The 19,892-nt window shown below is 31.3% G+C and overlaps 1 protein-coding gene across 1 annotated transcript; it reads right to left on the reverse strand.

Moving 5' to 3' along the window:
- Positions 1 to 4,180: 4,180 nt before the first annotated feature.
- On the reverse strand, positions 4,181 to 5,752 carry LOC143532522 (ethylene-responsive transcription factor RAP2-3-like). The gene is made up of 2 exons (XM_077027557.1): positions 5,563 to 5,752; positions 4,181 to 4,686 (listed from the first exon to the last, which is right to left on the reverse strand). Exons 1-2 carry the CDS (start codon positions 5,750 to 5,752, stop codon positions 4,181 to 4,183), a joined length of 696 nt encoding a protein of 231 aa, XP_076883672.1.
- Between the last annotated feature and the right edge of the window lie 14,140 nt (positions 5,753 to 19,892).

Genomic DNA, 19,892 nt, shown 5'->3' on the forward strand with positions numbered 1-19,892 from the left:
TCTCCATCATCCATCCATTTACTTCATTAACACCAAACTCTCCATCAACCATCACCTTCAACTTACAACAATTAAATCTAGGCCGTCTTCAACCACCACCGTCACCTTCAACGACCACCATCAAACGCCACCACCTCTGTCAAACGCCACCGTCAACATCTCCGCCTCCGTCTTGCCACCATTAAGAACTCCTTCAAACTACCACCATCAAGATCTCCTTAGTTTTTATATTTCATTTTTGAAGTTGTTCGTATCTTGTGTTTGTATGTAATTTGTAATACCGATTTAATGAGAAATAAATTGTTTTGTTGTTGTTAATAACTTTTTTGTTTGGATATTACGTTTGACATTGCGTTGTATCTCGCGTTTGTTACGCTTTAAGTCTCGAAACTTGTCCCCCGAAAGTTTTCCGGCAAAATCTCCGGTGAGGCACTAACAGCAAACTTTAATGATGCTATTTACCTATACCGACGACACCGACGACATGTCGTCGGTATAGGTTTTTTATTTTTTTATTATTAATCCTTTTCGTTTTATAAACAAATAAATGATTTTTTTTTAAATATTTTATGTAATTTTTCCTAACGACATGTTGTCGGGATAAAGTTTAAATATTATTTTCTTCATTTATTTATACGAACTAGATGTCGTCGGTACAGATAAAGAAATAATATAGTATTTAAAATCTATCCCGACAACATGTCGTCGGCATAGATAAAGAAATAAAATAATATTTATATTCTATCCCGACAACATGTCGTCGGTATAGATAAATAAATAAAATAATATTTAAATTCTATCCCGACAACATGTCGTCGGCACAGATAAATGAATATTATTTTATTATAATTATAAAATATTTTTTATGTTTTTTATTAAAAATAAAACATTTTCTTAAAAAAGTTTTTGTAATATTTATCCCGATCGACGACATGTAGTCGGGATAAGTATTTATGTTATTTTTCGGGGCGAAGCTATACCAACTACACTATTCCCGACAACATGTTGTCGAGATAAGTATTTTTGATTTGTACCAACTACATGTTTTCGGGAAAAGTTCAAAAATCGTTGTCTAGATGGGCCAAAATTCTTGTTGACACAACTGTTATTTTATTTTATTTTTTAAAGAAAAAATGCTCTAATATTTTAACAAACACTTCAATGAAGATAAATAAATGATGCTTTTTTATGAACTGGTGACTTGTATGTTTTGAGTTAAAAGTTTATAAACGTACTGTTATTAAAGAAATATGATACCATTATTTTATATAAAAATATAAACTGACATATATAGTGACACATCCTACCTACTTGGGTCCAGGTTTGACCCATCATACGCCGGCCCACAATGCAAGATGCATGAGATCGTGGGTTGCATAACCATCCAATTAGTTTTAGTCCTAACATATTCTTCGAATCGGTCTGAGTTGATTTTAAACATTACGATCAACAATTAGTGTTGACCCTAGATCATGTCCAGTAGAGTTCAAATAGTACATATAGTCTCTCAGAGAAAATTTAAAGTGTGGATGTAAGTGCCTTGTGCTTGATTGTATTTTCTTTTAATCTTTTGCAACTTTGAGAGTAATATATATGCATTGGCGCCTAAAGTGATTCCATTGTGTTCTTATTTTTACTGGTACTGTTCATTGCAAACCTTTACAAATTTTATTGAGAGTTAGAGTGATTTTTATAAGATTGATTGCATGAATCTTATCAATTAACAGAAACATCTTGTTAATTAGTTCTCTAAGGCACAAATCTCATATATCACTGGTCTACGACATGTTTATATAAACTAATAGTAGATCCTCATTTGTAAAAAGTTATTCAAACTTGCAATTATCTATTTCGGTTTAAATTCTATTTAATAGAATGAGATGTTTGCTTAAAAAAATATATGTATTTACATATTCATGAATCATATAACTTTAAGAAAATGCAAACTGAAAGACGGCTTTAACTGTTTTCATATACCAAGTTTGGTTGAAAAATATATGACGAGTTTGAGCCAACACAAATACGAATCAACATATATATGACGGTAGCCCATCCAAATATATATATTAAAGGCCTTAGCCCATCCTATCTTTTATATATGTATAAGGGGCTAAATATCATTATGGAGGAGTAGGAAGGATTGTTTATGATTACTTTCAGATTTGATTTCGAGTTTTATTTTTTTTTACCAAAATAGGGTTTTGGGAAAAGTATTTATCAAAATAAGGAAAAGTATTTATAAAGTAAGCTTTTTAGTATATACCTACATTTCTCACTCTTAATTTTATTGGGTCAAGATAGTTTCTATTATTTTTTATTTAATTCAAATAAGATAATAAATAATGAATTAAAAAATAACAAAGTTTACATATTTGTTTTCCGTCCCATTTTCTTCCCCAAAATACTTCAAAAAAAGTGTTTTTGAAAAATGTTTTTTTAGTTTAAATTATTTTTAAACAAAAGTAAAAGTGCTACATTACTATTTAAGCTTTTTGTTTATTTTTGTTGTTTTTATTATTGCTTATTATTGTTTTACAAGGTTTTTATATTAAGGGTGGTTAAAATTTTGAACTGGATTTAATATTGATATGGTATCTATGTTGTTAAGCCAGCACCAGTTCGGTTTGCCATCAATATTAGTACAGTACCAGCACTTGTATAAAAAATTTATTTCAATAGCAACTCTGTTTTAACAAAATATATGATGGAATGTCTATAAAACAAATTAATTAAGCATAAATGCAAAAATTATAAAAATGAACGTGGGTACCGACTCCGATAAAATCGATAACATGTTGTTCGGTAGGAATCTTTTTGGTTTTCCACAACAATTATGCTAAAACATTACGAAGGAAAAAGTGATAACTTTTTTTGCTTTTCATTCATACTAACCATTTTAAATAATACATATTATGCCGAAATGTTACGAAGAAAAAAAATTAGAATTTGGTTATTTTAATATGGTGAAATTACATTAATTTTGACGTTATTTTACTAATATCATGAAAATAATGTTAAAATTGGCGGAAGGTTAATCAGGCATAATGTGGTGGCGTTGACAGCCGAAAGATAAGGGTACATGCACCAATCCACCGGTGTGCCGATGGTTGAGTGTTGTGTGCCTTATGTCCAAGGCTTGATGCAAAGCTACTATCGAGCCGAGGGTCTCACCGAAAGCAGCCTCTCTATTTCTACGGGGTAGAGGTAAGGCTGTCTACATATTAACCTCCTCAGAACCTACCATAGCATTGCTATTAGTGAGATATACTGAGTACGATGACGATGATGATGGTTATTTTAATGTTAAAGCACAATTCAAACTTTAATTCTTTTTAGCTATACGTGGAGATTTTTCTAGAAAAATAATTGAATTATTATAAGGAAAATGATAAAAGAATATAGAAATATAAGTTTTATTATTTTTTTAATTGACTTTTTTTATCTATATTTCTTAAATTAAAAAATTTAATAATGACCCAATAAGATTAGAAATGAAAAAGAGTAACTTTATACAAAAATATCTATCTATTTTGGTAAATAGTTTTGAAAATCCTCATATCAGTAAATATTTTTTCCTATAACCCTATTTTGATTAAAAAAGAATTACACCTCTAGGATTTCCTCTTCACTCTGGGTCTAATCATTTATATTTATTGTTATCTCGATGGATCTTTGTAGCAAAAGTATAAAAGTTAGGTATATTTATTTTACCATACGTTTCATGAACATGACTTTTATGGCTCATTTAGTCTTATCTATATCTAATTTTTAATTGTTAGTGGAGTTACCTACTCATGTTCAGCGAGTCATGTATAATAATGTTATAACTTAAAGATTAGCAAATGTAGTTTTTAAAATATTGAGTTTTGCAACTTAAAAGGGGTAGCGACGCAGCTTGTTGCCCGCTTGCCTTCTGTTTCGATGCAATCTAAACGTTTAAACAAGGTTAACTTTATATTTAAAAAAAAAATTATTAGTTATTATGATGCTAAGGACATAAGTAATTATACAAGTCCAATACCATATGCCTATAAACACATATTAGAAAACATATTATAAACACACGCCTCACACACAAGCAGTCTCGAAAGCACGTACACACATAGTTTCTGTGCCACCGGCAACACAACTTATTTTCAAACTCGTATCATTACGCACTGGGTTCAGTCGGTTTTACAACTCAAATGATAACCGGGAGGTCATCCATCATCCAAAGGTGGCTCGGCTCGACACCTGGCTCGCCAAACTGAGTTGACTCGTCATCGAGTCCTAAGAAGGTCTCCAAATTCGATATCTGTTCCTTGAACTCATAATCCGCGACCACATTTTTGGAGTCGAAAGACTGGTATTGCAACTGATCATAACTCAGCAATGCTGGTGGTGACAGTGAGTCATTCACAGTTGGCTGACTTGACTCGCTGGGGGTCTCCACACGCAGCTTCTTGGCCAATGGTGGATGAAAGTTGAGCTTAGCCTTGTCGCCTCGGATACGTTTGGCGGCTTCATCATAGGCTTGAGCCGCTTCTTCAGCTGTATTGAATGTGCCAAGCCAAACTCGAGCACCCTTATGCGGGTCCCGGATCTCGGCTGCCCATTTGCCCCATGGTCGTTGCCTGATCCCTCTAAACTTGTTCTTTCTGGCTTTAGCTTTTTTCTCACTCACTTTCGGAGGTTCTTCATGTGGATCTGCGATTTCATAAATTAATTTATTTGGTTGTTTTCTATGTCTGGTCTTATTTTCAAAAGGGAATACCCCGGGACATCACCCTTATTTTGCTAAAAAAACGTCACTAATACGTCCCGTATATGATTATACGGAGCGTATTGGGTCTCATAAACCCCCGTATAGGGGGTGTGGGTGTCCATAGTAGGACAGTTTTCAAAACTTTAGTTAAATGACACACGTATTATTATAATATCATCAAATTACTTTTTTTTTTTAAAATTTCTTATTTAAAAAGTGTTGAAAATTTAAATTTGGGGTTTTCTATTTTTTTTGTTTTTTTTATAAACAATAATTTTTATAAGTGAAATTACTTTTTTATATAATTGCCTATTCATTTTCACAAAACTTTTTTTATTAGAATTAACTGCTCATTCTCCAAGCTTTTCCATTTGCTTCTTATAATTTTGGAGATAAATATATATAATCTAGTTTGTTAACTAGGAATGAGAAATAAGGATTTTCAAAAATGATTAAAAAAACACCAATTACGCCAAAAGAAAAAAAAGTTTTGGTTCATCAAGTGATCAGTGGATATTACTTGTAGTTATAAGTAATATCAAATTGGTCGACACTAACACAACATATCTTAGAAGGACACGACACGACACAACGCGAGCCACCCAATGTACACGCTTTACATCTAAAATTAGACTAACATAAACTAGAAAAGGAACTAATAACTCGTCCAAAATTCGAAAACCAGTGGTCCACAAAAAGGCTTTAATATGCTTAAACTGTGCCTAGCTTTACTCTTTTTCTTGAAGAGACTTGAACGAAAATAAAAATCAAAACCATGCAATAACTGCAGAATATCGAAATATTGTTAGGGCAGTTACCTTTGTTGGTGAATCTTTTGGAGTTTGAGTTAGCAATAACCTGATCAGTAGTGGAACGTTGGATTTGTAGTTTGAAATCCCAGCCGAAGAGATCGAAGGTATCAAACTCAGAGAACAGATAGTTGGCCGTCAGCTTCCGGCCAAGCTTAAGGGCAGTATCATCGTCGGAGATGACTGCTCCACCGCACATATTCGTTGATGCTAGAGAGAGAAATGAGGAAATGCAGTAGGCTTATAATGAAGTATTAATTGAAGTTGTCATTTGTAGCTACCAAAGCCTCTTCAAACCTTACTGTTTAGTTTACTTTATTATTATTATTATTCATTAAAAAAGCCTACGACTACTATTATTTTTTTAACGGTCAACGAATTCTTCAAATTAGCATGATATTTTAATATTTGTAAGGGTATATATAAAATTACCTCATAAATATTATACATATATGTATAATTTAGCAAAACCGAGAATATCATATATTTTAACTTTTGCTTGGGTATATATGATATTTTATAATATTTGTAAGGGTATATATAAAATTAATCCTACTATGTATATATACATGTTATTTTTATACACATATATACTGCTAAGATACATGATAATATAAATATGTGTATATTATGTAACTGTAGATTAAATGATAATATACATATATGTATAATTTCGAAAAGCTAAGATTATTATTATTATTTTTTATGAAACCGTAATGCTGGATAAACGTTTTGGTTTTTTACCTTTTTAAAACTTTCTTTTTTTATTTTATAATTTTTTAACGATCTTTTTGGTCTAAAATAATTCTTAAAATTCTCAATTTTAAAAAGTTCTCTTAGGATTCGCAACCTAATGAGATAAACACAAGTGTTATTAAATAATCAATAAACATCAAATAACCAAAAATACTTTTAAAAGCAAGTAACCCCCAAAATCATCATGATGCATGGTAAGAATCTTTGTATCGGGGCCCTTTTACAATATTTGGTCATGTGATATAAATAAAGGAGTAAATTATATTACAAATGCTTCATATGGTTCACAAAAAAAAAATATAACCTTTATAATTAATTTGTTATGGCATTCTCAATCCGTTCTCTTATTATGTGAGAGGGGTTTGCAAATTATATGGTATGGTTATGAGTGATTGTGAGTAGAGGAGAGAGAAAAGTTATATGTGAAAGTTAAATTTGGGTTTTCAGTGTAGATACTGCATATTTTTTTAATATTTTAATAAAGTAGTTGTGAGTGAAAGAGAGGGAAAATATGATAATAAAGGTATAAAAAATATTATTTAATTAAACATGAGAGAAAATAGAGCGTCTTTTTTAATTTAATTATATAATATATATGGATATATTATATAAGAGAACAAGCTGGGAATGCTCTTATAGATCGGGATAACCAGTGTGGTACTATGCTTCTAAATTACACACAGGGCTTGCCTGATGCTAAGCATGGATAAACTTTTACGTAGGTTTAAAATTGCAAGTCATTTTTAACACTTATAATGTGTGCAATTAATACTTTCAAAAATTTCTTGGAAAACCATGTACTTCTTCATGCATCTCAAAGCATGTGCAGTGATCGTAACCCTCTTGTGGGACGTTATGTAGTACGTGTCCGCCATAGCAGTAAGAGGGTTTATGACAAAAAAAGGGGGGGGGGATTCCTAAAATAGTCCCTTTTAGAGAGAGAAATCGCAAAATAGCCCTTTTTTCCTGATAATTTTTTAGAATTTGAACTTGAGAGACGTATTGGAAAAAGATAATTATTATGAGGGAGCAGGCCAAATTTTTAAAGAAAGGTATGGAGCAGACCAAATTTAGAAAGATATTGGAGGTAGAGTCTAAATTATTTTGAAATATTGAATGAAACGTTCAAATTTTTTCTAAATTTTTTTTTTCTCAAAATACAGTCTCTCAAGACTGTTTTTTATGTTTTCTACCTGGCCCGTCTATATTTTCAAATTCTATGAAAAAGAGATTTTTAAAACTCGTCTTGAGAAACGTATTTTAGAAGAATTTGTTCTTAGGAGATGAGATTTTTATCGTTCTTCAAAATAATCTTCTTCTTCTTCTTCTTCAAACCTTCATGTTACAGACACACACACACAAATACACTTATACATACATACATATATATATATACATACATATATATATATATGTTTGCATAAATATATATATGTATATATAGGCAAAGTATAGAATGAAAACTCACTTGAGTTGTGAAAACCCGTGAAAACCCTATGTAACATCGTTTTTTTGTTACATGTAATATATGCTGTTACATTTAATACAAAACATCGAAAACATCAAAAAAAATGTTTTGCTATTTTTTTACATTTTTTTATTAATTTTTATATATGTTTTCAGAAGAGAGAAAGTGTAAATTAACTTTTATATTTTTTTATTAACTTTAATTGTGGACCACAAGATTTAATCTTTAATTAAAAACATGTGGTTAGAATGAGTTTCTAGAGTTTTCACAACCCAAATGGGTTTTTATTCTAACCTAACCCTGTATATATATTCCGCATATATATATGTATATACATACATGTAGGGGAGGGTTATAGTAAAAAGAAGTAGTTTCCTAGGAAGACTAAAGATAAATTATAGCCATTGGATCATGTTAATCAATGATTGAGATTTAAAATTACCAAAAACAGACATAGTTTCCTATAATTACTCTTTCACCATTATAACCAACATAGTTTCCTAAAATTATTCTTTTACCATAGATTTTAATGCCAAATGTCAAAAATCTATTAATTATTACCATTCCTAGGAAACTCTTTATTATTATTTGAACCATTTTCCATACATACATATATATATATATACACACACATATGTGTATATATATAATATATATGTATATATGCATGTATGTATATACATACACATATGTGTGTGTGTCTATATATATATACATATATATATGCATACAGGAGAAGTATAGTTTGAAAACCCTCTTGAGTTGAGAAAACCCGTGAAAACCCTATGTAACATCGTTTTTTTTTTTGTAACATGTAATATATGTGGTAACATTTAATACAAAATATCGAAAACATAAAAAAAAATATTTTGCTATTTTTTTTTTACATTTTTTTAGTAATTTATATATATGTTTTCAGGAGAGAGAAAGTGTAAGAAAACTTTAACATTTTTTATTAACTTTAATTGTGAACCACAAGATTTAATCTTTAATTAAAACATGTGGTTGAGAATGAGTTTCTAGAGTTTTCACAACTCAAGTGAGTTTTTATTCTAACCTAACCCTATGCAGATTATATACATATATGCATTTGTTATTAAAAAACGAGATTCCAGAGTTTCATTCCTTGTATGTCCAGATTATATAATTTAATAGGGTATTTTGTTCTTCATCAATTATTAAATAGTGCTTCATTATACACACACACACACATAAATATATATATGTATATATACATACATATATGCATACAAATGTATATACATACATACATACATATATATATATATAGGGGTGAGATCTAGAAAGAACTCCTTTTAAAAAGAGAACTAGAGAACTAATAAAAACTATTTTTAACTTTTTTTTAAAAAATATTTTGTGATTTTTTTTTCTTTCCTTCTTTGAATAAGATGATATTGTTCCTAAAAAAAAACCCCGCGATGTAGTGCATATGTGCACTAATGTGTATTGCATATATACGATAGTGTTTTATTGCATATAATACAACACAATTGCATTATACAATACACACTATTAAATATATGTAAATACAAACACTAATGATTGTACTCGAAACAAACTATCGCATATACGTAATACAACACTAATGCACATATGCACTATATTGTTTTTTTGGTATTTTTGTATATAATATAACACTATTGCACTAATACAATACAAAAAATTGCATATATGCTATTCAACATTATTGCACATATCAAAATACACACTAGTGCACATATGCAATAAAAAAAGTCGATGTATTGCATATGTACACTACACTGAGTTTTTTTTTATTTTTTTTTATATTTTTTGAGTAAATTGTAACATAATATAAGAATAATGGCAAAAACGAAATTTAAAAATATTTTTTTAATTAAATTAAAAATATTTTTTATTAGTTCTCTAGTTCTCTCTTTAAAAAGGAGTTCTCTCTTGATCCTCTCCCTATATATATATATATGCATACATATATACATATATGTATATACATACATATGCATGCATGTGTATATATATATGTGTGTGTGTGTGTATAATGAAGCACTATTTAATAATTGATGAAGAACAAAATACCCTATTAAATTATATAATCTGGACACACAAGGAAGGACACTCAGGAATCTCGTTTTTTAAGAACAAATGCATCCGAAATGCGTCTCTCAAGACGAGTTTTAAAAATCTCTTTTTCCTAGAATTTGAAAATGTCACACCCCGACCAATGAAGACGGAAACGTCGAGGCGCGACATGATTGCTCATTGCACAAAGACACTATAAAGTTACAATATTTAAACAACTCATTTAAATCCATATCATCATAAATAACACAATAATTGTTCATACAAAATGCCAAATGGATAGATAAACAAATAACTTGTTCTTTTATTTTCTAATAAACTAAAGCCAAGATGATAAGTTTATTTAAGGAATCCAATTAAGCTAACATCAAACCTGTAACATTGGATAAAATAGAGTTTGTCAACACAAAGGTTGGTGAGCAATTTTCATAGTTTTGGATAATAAGTATATAGTATGAAATCCACAACTAGTATATGAAAACAATAAATAATAGCAACAATTTAGATAATAAAACCGTCAATAAGAATACATTGACGAACCGTCAATAAGAATACATTGACGACAATAATGAAATCGTCAATAAGAATACATTGACGACACATTTCTTTATAGGGATACCATATATACTCGGAATTAACGTATGACCATACTTTGATGAGGCTACCCGCCTTAGCATTCAAGAGGCTACCCGCCTTAGCATTCAAGAATTTGCACATAATCATGTAAAGTATATAATACCAAATCGAGCATTTATTTAAGTAAACATATACAATAAGTGCTGGGGTTTAAGACTCAAGTATAAATCATTTGAATTTGAGTAAGTATGCAATGCCACCCCCAAAACGAAAGATGGAAAACGGGGGATGAAAAAGTACTCACATTAACAAGTAACTTGAAAGATAGTGTCGTGAATAATCGGAGAGATTGGTTTAACGAGCAAGACCTATATTAAACGGGTCTTGTGTTAGTAGGTAGTCTTGGAAGGGTTTAAAATAAAATACATGACAAATAAAGTAAATAAATAAAGTTTATGATTTAAAATGTAAATACTTGAGAAATTAAAGAAACGAGTTTTGTAAAATACGTTTACTCGAAACCGGGTCTCGGTATTCTATTCATTAGTTTTTTTTCTTTTTTTTTACTCAACCAATGTTGACTAATAATGTGGGTTAAAAAGCAATATTGCAAAACCCTTGGTTATAAGAATACCAAAACGAGGTTTAAACGAGTGTTTGGGTTTGTCGGTTCGAGACTTGATAATTGACCAAGCTCAAAGTTAACATCCCAAAATAATAAATGTTATGAGATAACTCAATAAAATCAAAATAGACTTAACCAAGTATGTAGTTCTATTGTGAAGAACCTTAACGTTCGTTAAGCGAGTATACGACTTTATCGGTCCGAACTTGTTATAAGATCAAGTTGGTTACCGACATGCCAAGTATGTTTAGAAATTAACTAAAATTGATTTAAAATATAATCTTGAAGAAAAATATGAGTTTTTGTGGCTAAAAACACACTTGTGTGTCTTAAGCGAGTGAACTCGGTTTAGTTCGGTTTTTTTGGTTCGGTCCTTGACTCGGAATAAGACTGAGGATGGTTGCCACATACCCAATTACCATGGAACTTGTAAAATAACTTATAAATAATAATACTCAAGTTTTACATTCAAAAAGTTAACAATAAAGCTTTTAAACAAAAGTTCGGTTTTTTGTTCGGTTCTCAACTCGGGATGAAACCGAGGCTAGTCATCACATACCCAATAGCATGGAACTTGACAAATATGAACAATAAACTAAAATATGCAGAAGTTAAGCAAGTATAACAAGTTATATGGTTAGATTTGTTAAATATATAAACAAGGACTACAAAGTCCTCCATGTAACCTTGCCTTACTAGCCCGACATTTCAACTGGCCGAGACTGGAGAAATGAAAGACCGAAGGTAAACAAGGAGTGTATATTATATATATGTTGTACCATCAAGCTTTAAGTATTGAGAAGTTAGTTAAAATGAAAGATTAGCTTATGAAGAACAACCTTAGAATTCAAGAATTTGAGAGAGAAATGAGGAAATGAGCAAACACAAATGAAGAAGATGGGTGTGTATATATAGGGTAAGTTGAATGGGTCTTTCATAAAGGGTGTTGCATGAAAATGGGTTGGTTATAGACCCAAGAAAGCACAAACTACAAATGGGTCCTTTAAGTCTCCATTTTGGTAGTTTTAGTCCCTGGAGTTCGTTTTGAGCGTTTTCGGGGCATTTTAAGAACCGAAAAGGGTGTTTTTTTAGATCCAACAACTATAAAAAAAATATGTAACATAAAATTCATCATTTTGATAATATCGAAAGGTTCGAGATACAAAACTGGTCGGGTTTACATTAAGAATACAAGTATAAAATAATCCGAAATTGACAAATGTCACAGAAAATATGAATGGGACAGGTAGGAAACATAAAAAAACAATCTTGGGAGACTGTATTTTGAGAAAAAAAGTTTAGAAAAAATTTAAACTTTTCCTTCAATATTTCAAAATAATTTGGACTTTACCTTAAATATTTTCCCAAATTTGGTCGGCTCCCTACCTTTCTTTAAAAATTTGGCCTGCTCCCTAATAATAATTATCTTTTCTCAATGCGTCCCTCAAGTTTAAATTCTAAAAAATTCTTAGGAAAAAGATGCTATTTTGGGCCTTCTTTCTTTAAAAAGGACTACTTTTAGAATTTTCTCAAAAAAAAAATAAAAAATTCTGTGGTGGTTTAACCCCCATGGGCCCCATGCAATCATTACACATATTTGACCAAAAACACACGCCAAGCACCATCTACATGGTGTCTGGAGCCAAAACACACACGCCACGGTCGTATGCAAGTTGACAAATAGCATGCATACACTCTTTTTAATGACTTGTCATGCTCATCATAAACAAGAGTCGATTTTTCTCACAATTTCTTAAGAAGACCATTTCGTTTTCATGTCTCTAGATGATCACAAAAATTATCGCTCTCGCATGTTATTTTTCCTCATACTTAGTTAATCTTCGAATCTTCCACTTAGTTAATCATAGAGCGTATGTATCGCTTTCCCAAGGCATGGGAAACCCCATCTAAGACACAATTAATTAAGGACCATAAACTATCGGCCACCCTATAACTTTCGAAGAGATGACAATTCGACACTGGGCTATCCTTACAATTAATAGAACAGAGTACTTTAAATATCAATACATGCATATACAATTCAAGTTTGTGCTAGTAGGAATTAAGTCTATTAATCAACACTCTCCAAGCACACACATGTGCCAAAATTCTTTTAGAGAAATCATCTAGGTGTACGTATTTAACAACACTCGTATCAAATTCTAGATGAGTTTCATTAATTAATTAATCAGTAACATCATATCACATAATTTTTCAAAATAAAAAATATTGTTGGGGTCACCACAAAGCCATAAGCGAGAAATTCTGATTAAGACTGGCCAAGATTTTATGTCTAATTGCAGTAGAATAAAGATGATTATATGCATTGCATGTATCACAATCCATATATGACCAAATTAAATATTAGAATGTTGTCAAACTTATCGTACAAGCTTAGTATATAATATTGATCTACCCCACCATTTTGGCTATAGATTGAAATAAGATGGCCCACTGCACTTATCGTTCATGCACCTTCTCAAATTCCTAGGTTGTACTAGGAATATATATTCAATTATTAATCCCATATGTTAACAACTTGTGCTAAAATTAGGGAAAATTCTAGAAATAAGCATTTATGAAAATAAATTTCTAGTTTTAGGTATTATTTGTAAAAAATTCTAGAAATAGGTATTATAAACTACTCGTGACGAGTAGTTTGTAGAAACCAATTTAAAATTGCCACGTGTCCTTAAACTAACCATAACGAGCAAGTTCACTAATCATTTACTCGTCACGACTAAATAAGTTTCATGTCTCATAATCAACGCCATGAGTAATTCATAAGTCATTTAGTCGTGACGAGTAAATTATAAGGTTAAACTAGTCGCGACGAGTTAACTACTAATAAACTACTCATGTAGGGAATGTAAACCGGGTAAACTAGTCGTCACGACTAAAGGACTTATGAATTACTCGTAGGTATTGATTACGAAGTATATAAAACTTATTTAGTCGTGACGAGTAAATGATTAGTGAACGTGCTCGTTACGGTTAGTTTAAGGACATGCGACAAGTTTTAAATGGTTCTACAAACTACTCGTCACGACTAGTTTATAGTACCTATTTCTGGAATTTTTTACAAATGATACCTAAAACTAGAAATTTGTTTTCATAAATACTTATTTTGAGAATTTTCCCAAAATATTATTAATTGATTACCTCATTTGTTGCTAAGTATTATGATCATTTTTAATGTTCCAACCCAAAAGATCCTATAATCAGACCCCATGGGCGATCGAGTCTAGGACTGACTAATTTTGTATGGACCAAAAGGAGGTACATAGGGAAGTGATGGAATATACATGATGATCCTATGTAGGGGTGCACAGATTTAGGGTCGGCCCGAAAATAACCGAAAAACCGACCCGAATTTACCCGAACCCAGACCGACCCTATATTATACAAGTTAGTTTCGGTCCTTAGTTCCTGGGAAATTCAGTTTTGGGTCGGGTTCGGGTATAAGCCCGTGAAAATGTGAAGAAAATCCCGAAGACCGATTTGCATAAGGAAAAAAGGGTTAAATTTTCCTTTGATACACATATAAAACTGTCTCTTTTTTCTAGTTGGAGAATCTTTGAGATGAAAAGAGATGAGTGAACATGAGACCAGCTTTCAACTTCTTTGGATGGTGATGCAGCAGCTGAAGAGGCTCTGCTAGGAGGAGGCGAGGAGTTATATGTAGAACTTGTAAGATAACCTAGTATTGAAGTTTGGTGGGCTTTTAATTTAACCGAAGTCCAATAAGTCTAACTCACAACCTGATATATAATTAATTAAAGTGTTAAATAAACTTAAGTTAAAAACAATTTTAACTATTTGTTTATTATTTAACCAGATACATTAGTTCTTACAAAACGTTTAAAACATTTTTTTCTATATAATTATACTTTCTATATATTTCTCTTTATTAACTATATATATATATATATATATGGCATACTAACTTTTCCAAAAAGTTTTTTTACAACAATAAAACACACATAACTAAAAAGAAATTACCATATTCAAATATTTTTTGTAAAACCATGTTAATAAAAGAATAAAAAACTTATCTAGTCCGTTAAATAAAAACTATTGTCATATTAAAAGAAGCCGGCAATCATTCTCGTGTTTGTAGCACCAGGGATGAGCAAATTCGGTATTAGTACCGATTGTTACCTTTACCGAACCGGTACCGGTACTGAAATCGGTATCGAATCGTTACCAACGTTTTGAGTTCTCAGTACCGGTACCGTACCAAACTAAACATTTCGTTACCGGTACCAAAAAGAAAACAGTAATTGACATAAAGCTAAGGAATGGAAAAAATAGATAAACTTGAATTACATCTTTAACCTTGATAAAGCATCTTATTTATGCAAGGCACCAGCAGTATGGTAATTATGTATATGGACACACAAATTTTCTTTTTCATGTTTCTAATTTAGGGGTGCAAACGAGCCGAGCTACTCCCGAGCTACTCGAGACCAGCTCGTTAAAAAGCTCGATCGAGCCAAGCTTAATCGAGCCCGATCCCGAGCTCGAGCCTAAAAGCAAGCTCGTTTAATAAACGAGACCGAGCCCGAGCTTCACCTAACGAGCTTGAGCCGGCTCGTGAGCCTAAACGAGCCTGTCATGTATTTAATAATTATTAATTAATATATATAATGTTATAAAAAATAAATAAAATAACTAAATAATATATATTATTTTATACATAAAATTATAATTATATAAACAATAACTAATAAATAGTAAACGAGCCGACCCCGAGCCGAGCTCGAGCTTTGAAAATGGAGCTTGAAACGAGCTCGAGCTCTGCATAAGTTAAACGAGCCGAGCTCGAGCCTAGTCAAGCTCGGGCTCGGCTCGTTTGCACCCCTAGTTTCTATCACATAGCATCTGCAAATCCTAAGTGAGGAAGAAAGCGAAAAGTGCCCAACCACGAAGAATAGATTTGGTGGGTGTGGGATCACATAAGCTAACAGAATAGTGCCATTCACATTTCACTTTTACTTGTTTACAGGTCATGAACTTATGAGTACTATCAAAAACATCTTAGTTATTCATCTAATTCTCATATCTGAATAAGCAATAAACTGGTGAAATAATGATCTTAATGGTAATGTGTGATTTTCTATCACTTACAAGTAAACTCATAGTATATGTGTGAAATTCCCAATCTACTTTCAGTTAAACATAAATTGCATACTTAATAACAAGAATCATATCTAGAATCAAGTCAGGAACATCTAATTTCACAAAATAATAATAATAATAATAATAATAATAATAATAAATAAATAAATAAATAAATAAATACATTCCGAAATGAAACCATACGTCAATAAGCATTCATGAATATAAGGGCATTCATGTCAAGATCACAGTATATGTTTAAAATTCCTAATCTACTTCCAATTAAACCTAAATCACATACTTATAATAATCATAAGTTCATAACTAAAATCAACTCAAAAACAACTAATTTCACAAATACAAATATGAACTTCATGAAATTATGATACCATTCATTCATTACGTATTCAATCAATTGTTAGCTTCGATTAACCATTCAGCCCTGCCATCACATGTTCATTGGCACAATTCATCAAACAGTTGGAAGGCATAACACATCAAATTGAAGCATCATACTGTATTAATCAATTAAATAGTTGCACGAATTTCAAAATAAAAAAAAAATATGTAATCTAGCATGAAGAAAAACTGAACAAAAATCACCTGATGAAGAACGAGATGCTTGAGGAGTCATCCATTAATCCATTACAATATGCAATTGAATCGATTTGCTTGATTGAAACCATAATCGATTGAAGATTGAACTTCTAATTCTTTGGGTTTGGTATATTGTGAAGCATCGAGGGACCGACGCCCGGAATGACCGATACCCGAGCATCCCATACAGATCCAGTCTTCGGTCTCGGATTTTCATAAAATCCGGTCCTCGGGTCGGGCAAGATAACTAGTTTAACAAAGTCTATGGGTATGTTTGGCAAAACTAGGTGTTGGCTGGAAGCTGGTAGCTATAGCTTTTTATATATATTTAAGTGTTTGACAAAGTAGCTAAAACTTTTAATAAAACATATAAAATGACTAAAATAAGCATAACTAAAAAAACATAATACTGAATATATATTTTGGAATGTTATTTAAGTAATTTTAAATACTAAAAGCTTGTAACTTTTTTTAAACGCTAATGGTAGGAGTTTTCCCATACGAAGCTTTTTCTCCTAACCTAAAAGCTTCAAACTCTTTCAACCAAACAAGATTTTTTTTATTGAGTGGGAACTGTTTATTAAAAACTTGAAGCTAGAAGCTTCTAAAAACTCCCTACCCAAACATACCCCATATGTTTTAGTGGGCTGCTCATCTAAATCGTGGCACTTGTCGAATCAACACATTGAAGCTTAATTCTTCACATCCAAATGATGTAGCACCAAAAGGTGGTGTTGTTAGATGTTTATTAATTTGTCAGAAGTGTTATTATCATCCTCAAACTCAAACACATCCCTACACCATTTCATACCCAAAATCCAAGTATTATGTCTTGTTTTTAGTGTTTATTGACCATTAAGTAAGACTTTGAAGGTGCTCTTTCTTCCAATCTAATCAACAAGCAAGTGGAGGTTCTGTCCACACTCATCTAAGGTGTTTGAAGTTATTAATAAAGATTATAAGCTAGTATTAACTATTAAGCTTACCTTTGAGGTTAGGTTTTTAATATTAATATTAGTAAATTTATTAAAGAACTAAGCTTAATTTTTGGTTGTCACACCCCAACCTACGACGTAATATGTCGGGGCACGACTGATTGAACAGTATCTCATAAGACACTATTAACTAATTAATTTTTTCATAAATCGAAGTACATCACAATACAAACAAAACAATCCATCATACAAACTAGTTGTTTATTTGATAACCTAAAGTCAAACTAAATTTCTTCTCAACATCCAATTTTTCAACTAGCAAACCTATAACATGTGTAAAAATAGAGTTTGGTTAGCATAATGTTGAGTGAGCAATACAAAAGTTTAGGTATATAGTTATATTGTAAAACTAAACAAGTCGTATATGATTATGAACAATTACAACAATAATGATATATAACAAGTACCAAATAAAATAGATGTGGAACCTTTAAGCGAAAAACAAAAGGTTCGTTTTAAGCGAGTGTTTGGTTTATGTCCGACCTGAATGCTGAATTGAGGTCAATTTTGGGTCCAACATGGCCAAAACACAAATACAAACATAAAACATTGAAGGAACATAAGGTAATTCGGGTAAATTCATGGTCTAGCTGAAATGCCCCAAGTTAGTTCATAATACAAACCCTAATTTGAATTTGATCCAATTGAACATGAAATCCCCCAATCTATTGAAATTAGACGGGGGCTTTTGTTCAAGGGTTGATAACTAACAATAAAAACCAAAACTTACTTGAGAATTGAATGAGGAGCTAGATGATTTAGGATTAGAAGACCCATTTGACTTTTTGAAGTCAAACCTTAAAGAACACCTTGAATAAGCTTGAATTCGTAAGAGAAAGTGAAATTGATGAGTTGAGTAGCAGGGAAGAATAATAATAAACTTTTGTTTACATAGAACTCGGAATTAGGCTTCATGTTTAGCCTAAAATAAGTGATTTTAAGGATTGTTTAACATGTTTAGGTGTCATAACAACATAAAATGAATCAAACAAGATAAAATAATAACAAACACTTGTTTTATTAATGATAGAGATCCGAATACAAGCCCGGGTTGGGTAAACAAGTACAAATAATGAACTAAAAATTGACGGATGTCACGTTGGTTAAGTGATTCAAACCTCATTAGAACAAGTTAAAATACTTCAGGATGGTTTGTCAACGTTTTTGTAAGTTCAAAATGAACAAACTAAGGTTTCATTGGTGCTAAGAGCGTTCCTTTAACTATAACATATTTATTCAAATGGTTTGACAAACCGTCTAACCAATCTGACGGCCCGTCTAAAGGTTTCTTCAAATAACAGTTTCTTAAATAGTCAAACGGACCGTCTAATTGTCATCTCGTCTAATGATTTCTTTGGAAGAGATTTCACACAAATGGTTAGATGGCCCGTCTAACTAGATCGTTGATCGTCTAACACATACGGCCCGTCTAAAGCTATTTTGGTCATAAAGTCAAACAAGGTGTTTGGTAGACCGTCTAAACATGTGACTGTTCGTCTAAAGAAAATTTTTATTATTTTAACAGCTTTGAAACCTACAATTGAACTTTAATCCGTAACAAGGTTTGAAACAATAATACCATGTCAATAAGGTATACAACTAGATTCTACGAAAGTCTAGACATTTATGTAAACCTATTGTTATAGGTCAAGCATAAAAAAAAAATCGAAGGTTACTAGACCAAGCTTACCAACAGAAACAAAAAGTTGAATACCTTGAACCTTAAAACTTCTTTTATCAAGATTTTCTCTTACAAGACGGATAGATTATCTGTCTTAAAATAGTTAGAAAACGTTTACATATGATAATGAAATTCCTAAAACGTTATAACACATAATATAAAATAAAACATTTAGACTAAATGCACATGTGTATGGATCCATGAATATATAACAAAATAGCACATTCTCAATATATTTCTTATGATGAAAGGGTCCTGGAATAAGTACTTGTGGGTGTATGTTAGTGGATACACCCGAGGGATTGCGAAAACATCCTGCTAAGCTATCAGAAAACTAAATATGTGTTTTAACGAATTTCTAAAATAGTTTTGAGTCGGTCAACATTTCACCAACACATAATTGACATGTTTACGAAAGTGTTTTCAGGTAATCAAGATTAG

Source organism: Bidens hawaiensis, unplaced genomic scaffold (genome assembly GCF_021521415.1).
Source record: "Bidens hawaiensis isolate Kalapana, Puna unplaced genomic scaffold, B.hawaiensis_p1.1 tig00009451_1, whole genome shotgun sequence".
Classification (NCBI taxonomy): domain Eukaryota; kingdom Viridiplantae; phylum Streptophyta; class Magnoliopsida; order Asterales; family Asteraceae; genus Bidens; species Bidens hawaiensis.

Excerpts from the sequence above, each read along its gene's own strand:
- LOC143532522 (XM_077027557.1), bottom strand. The coding sequence starts at position 5,752 with ATGTGCGGTGGAGCAGTCATCTCCGACGATGATACTGCCCTTAAGCTT. Across the intron at positions 4,687-5,562 it reads CAAAAGATTCACCAACAAAG|ATCCACATGAAGAACCTCCG; the intron begins GTAACTGCCCTA and ends ATGAAATCGCAG.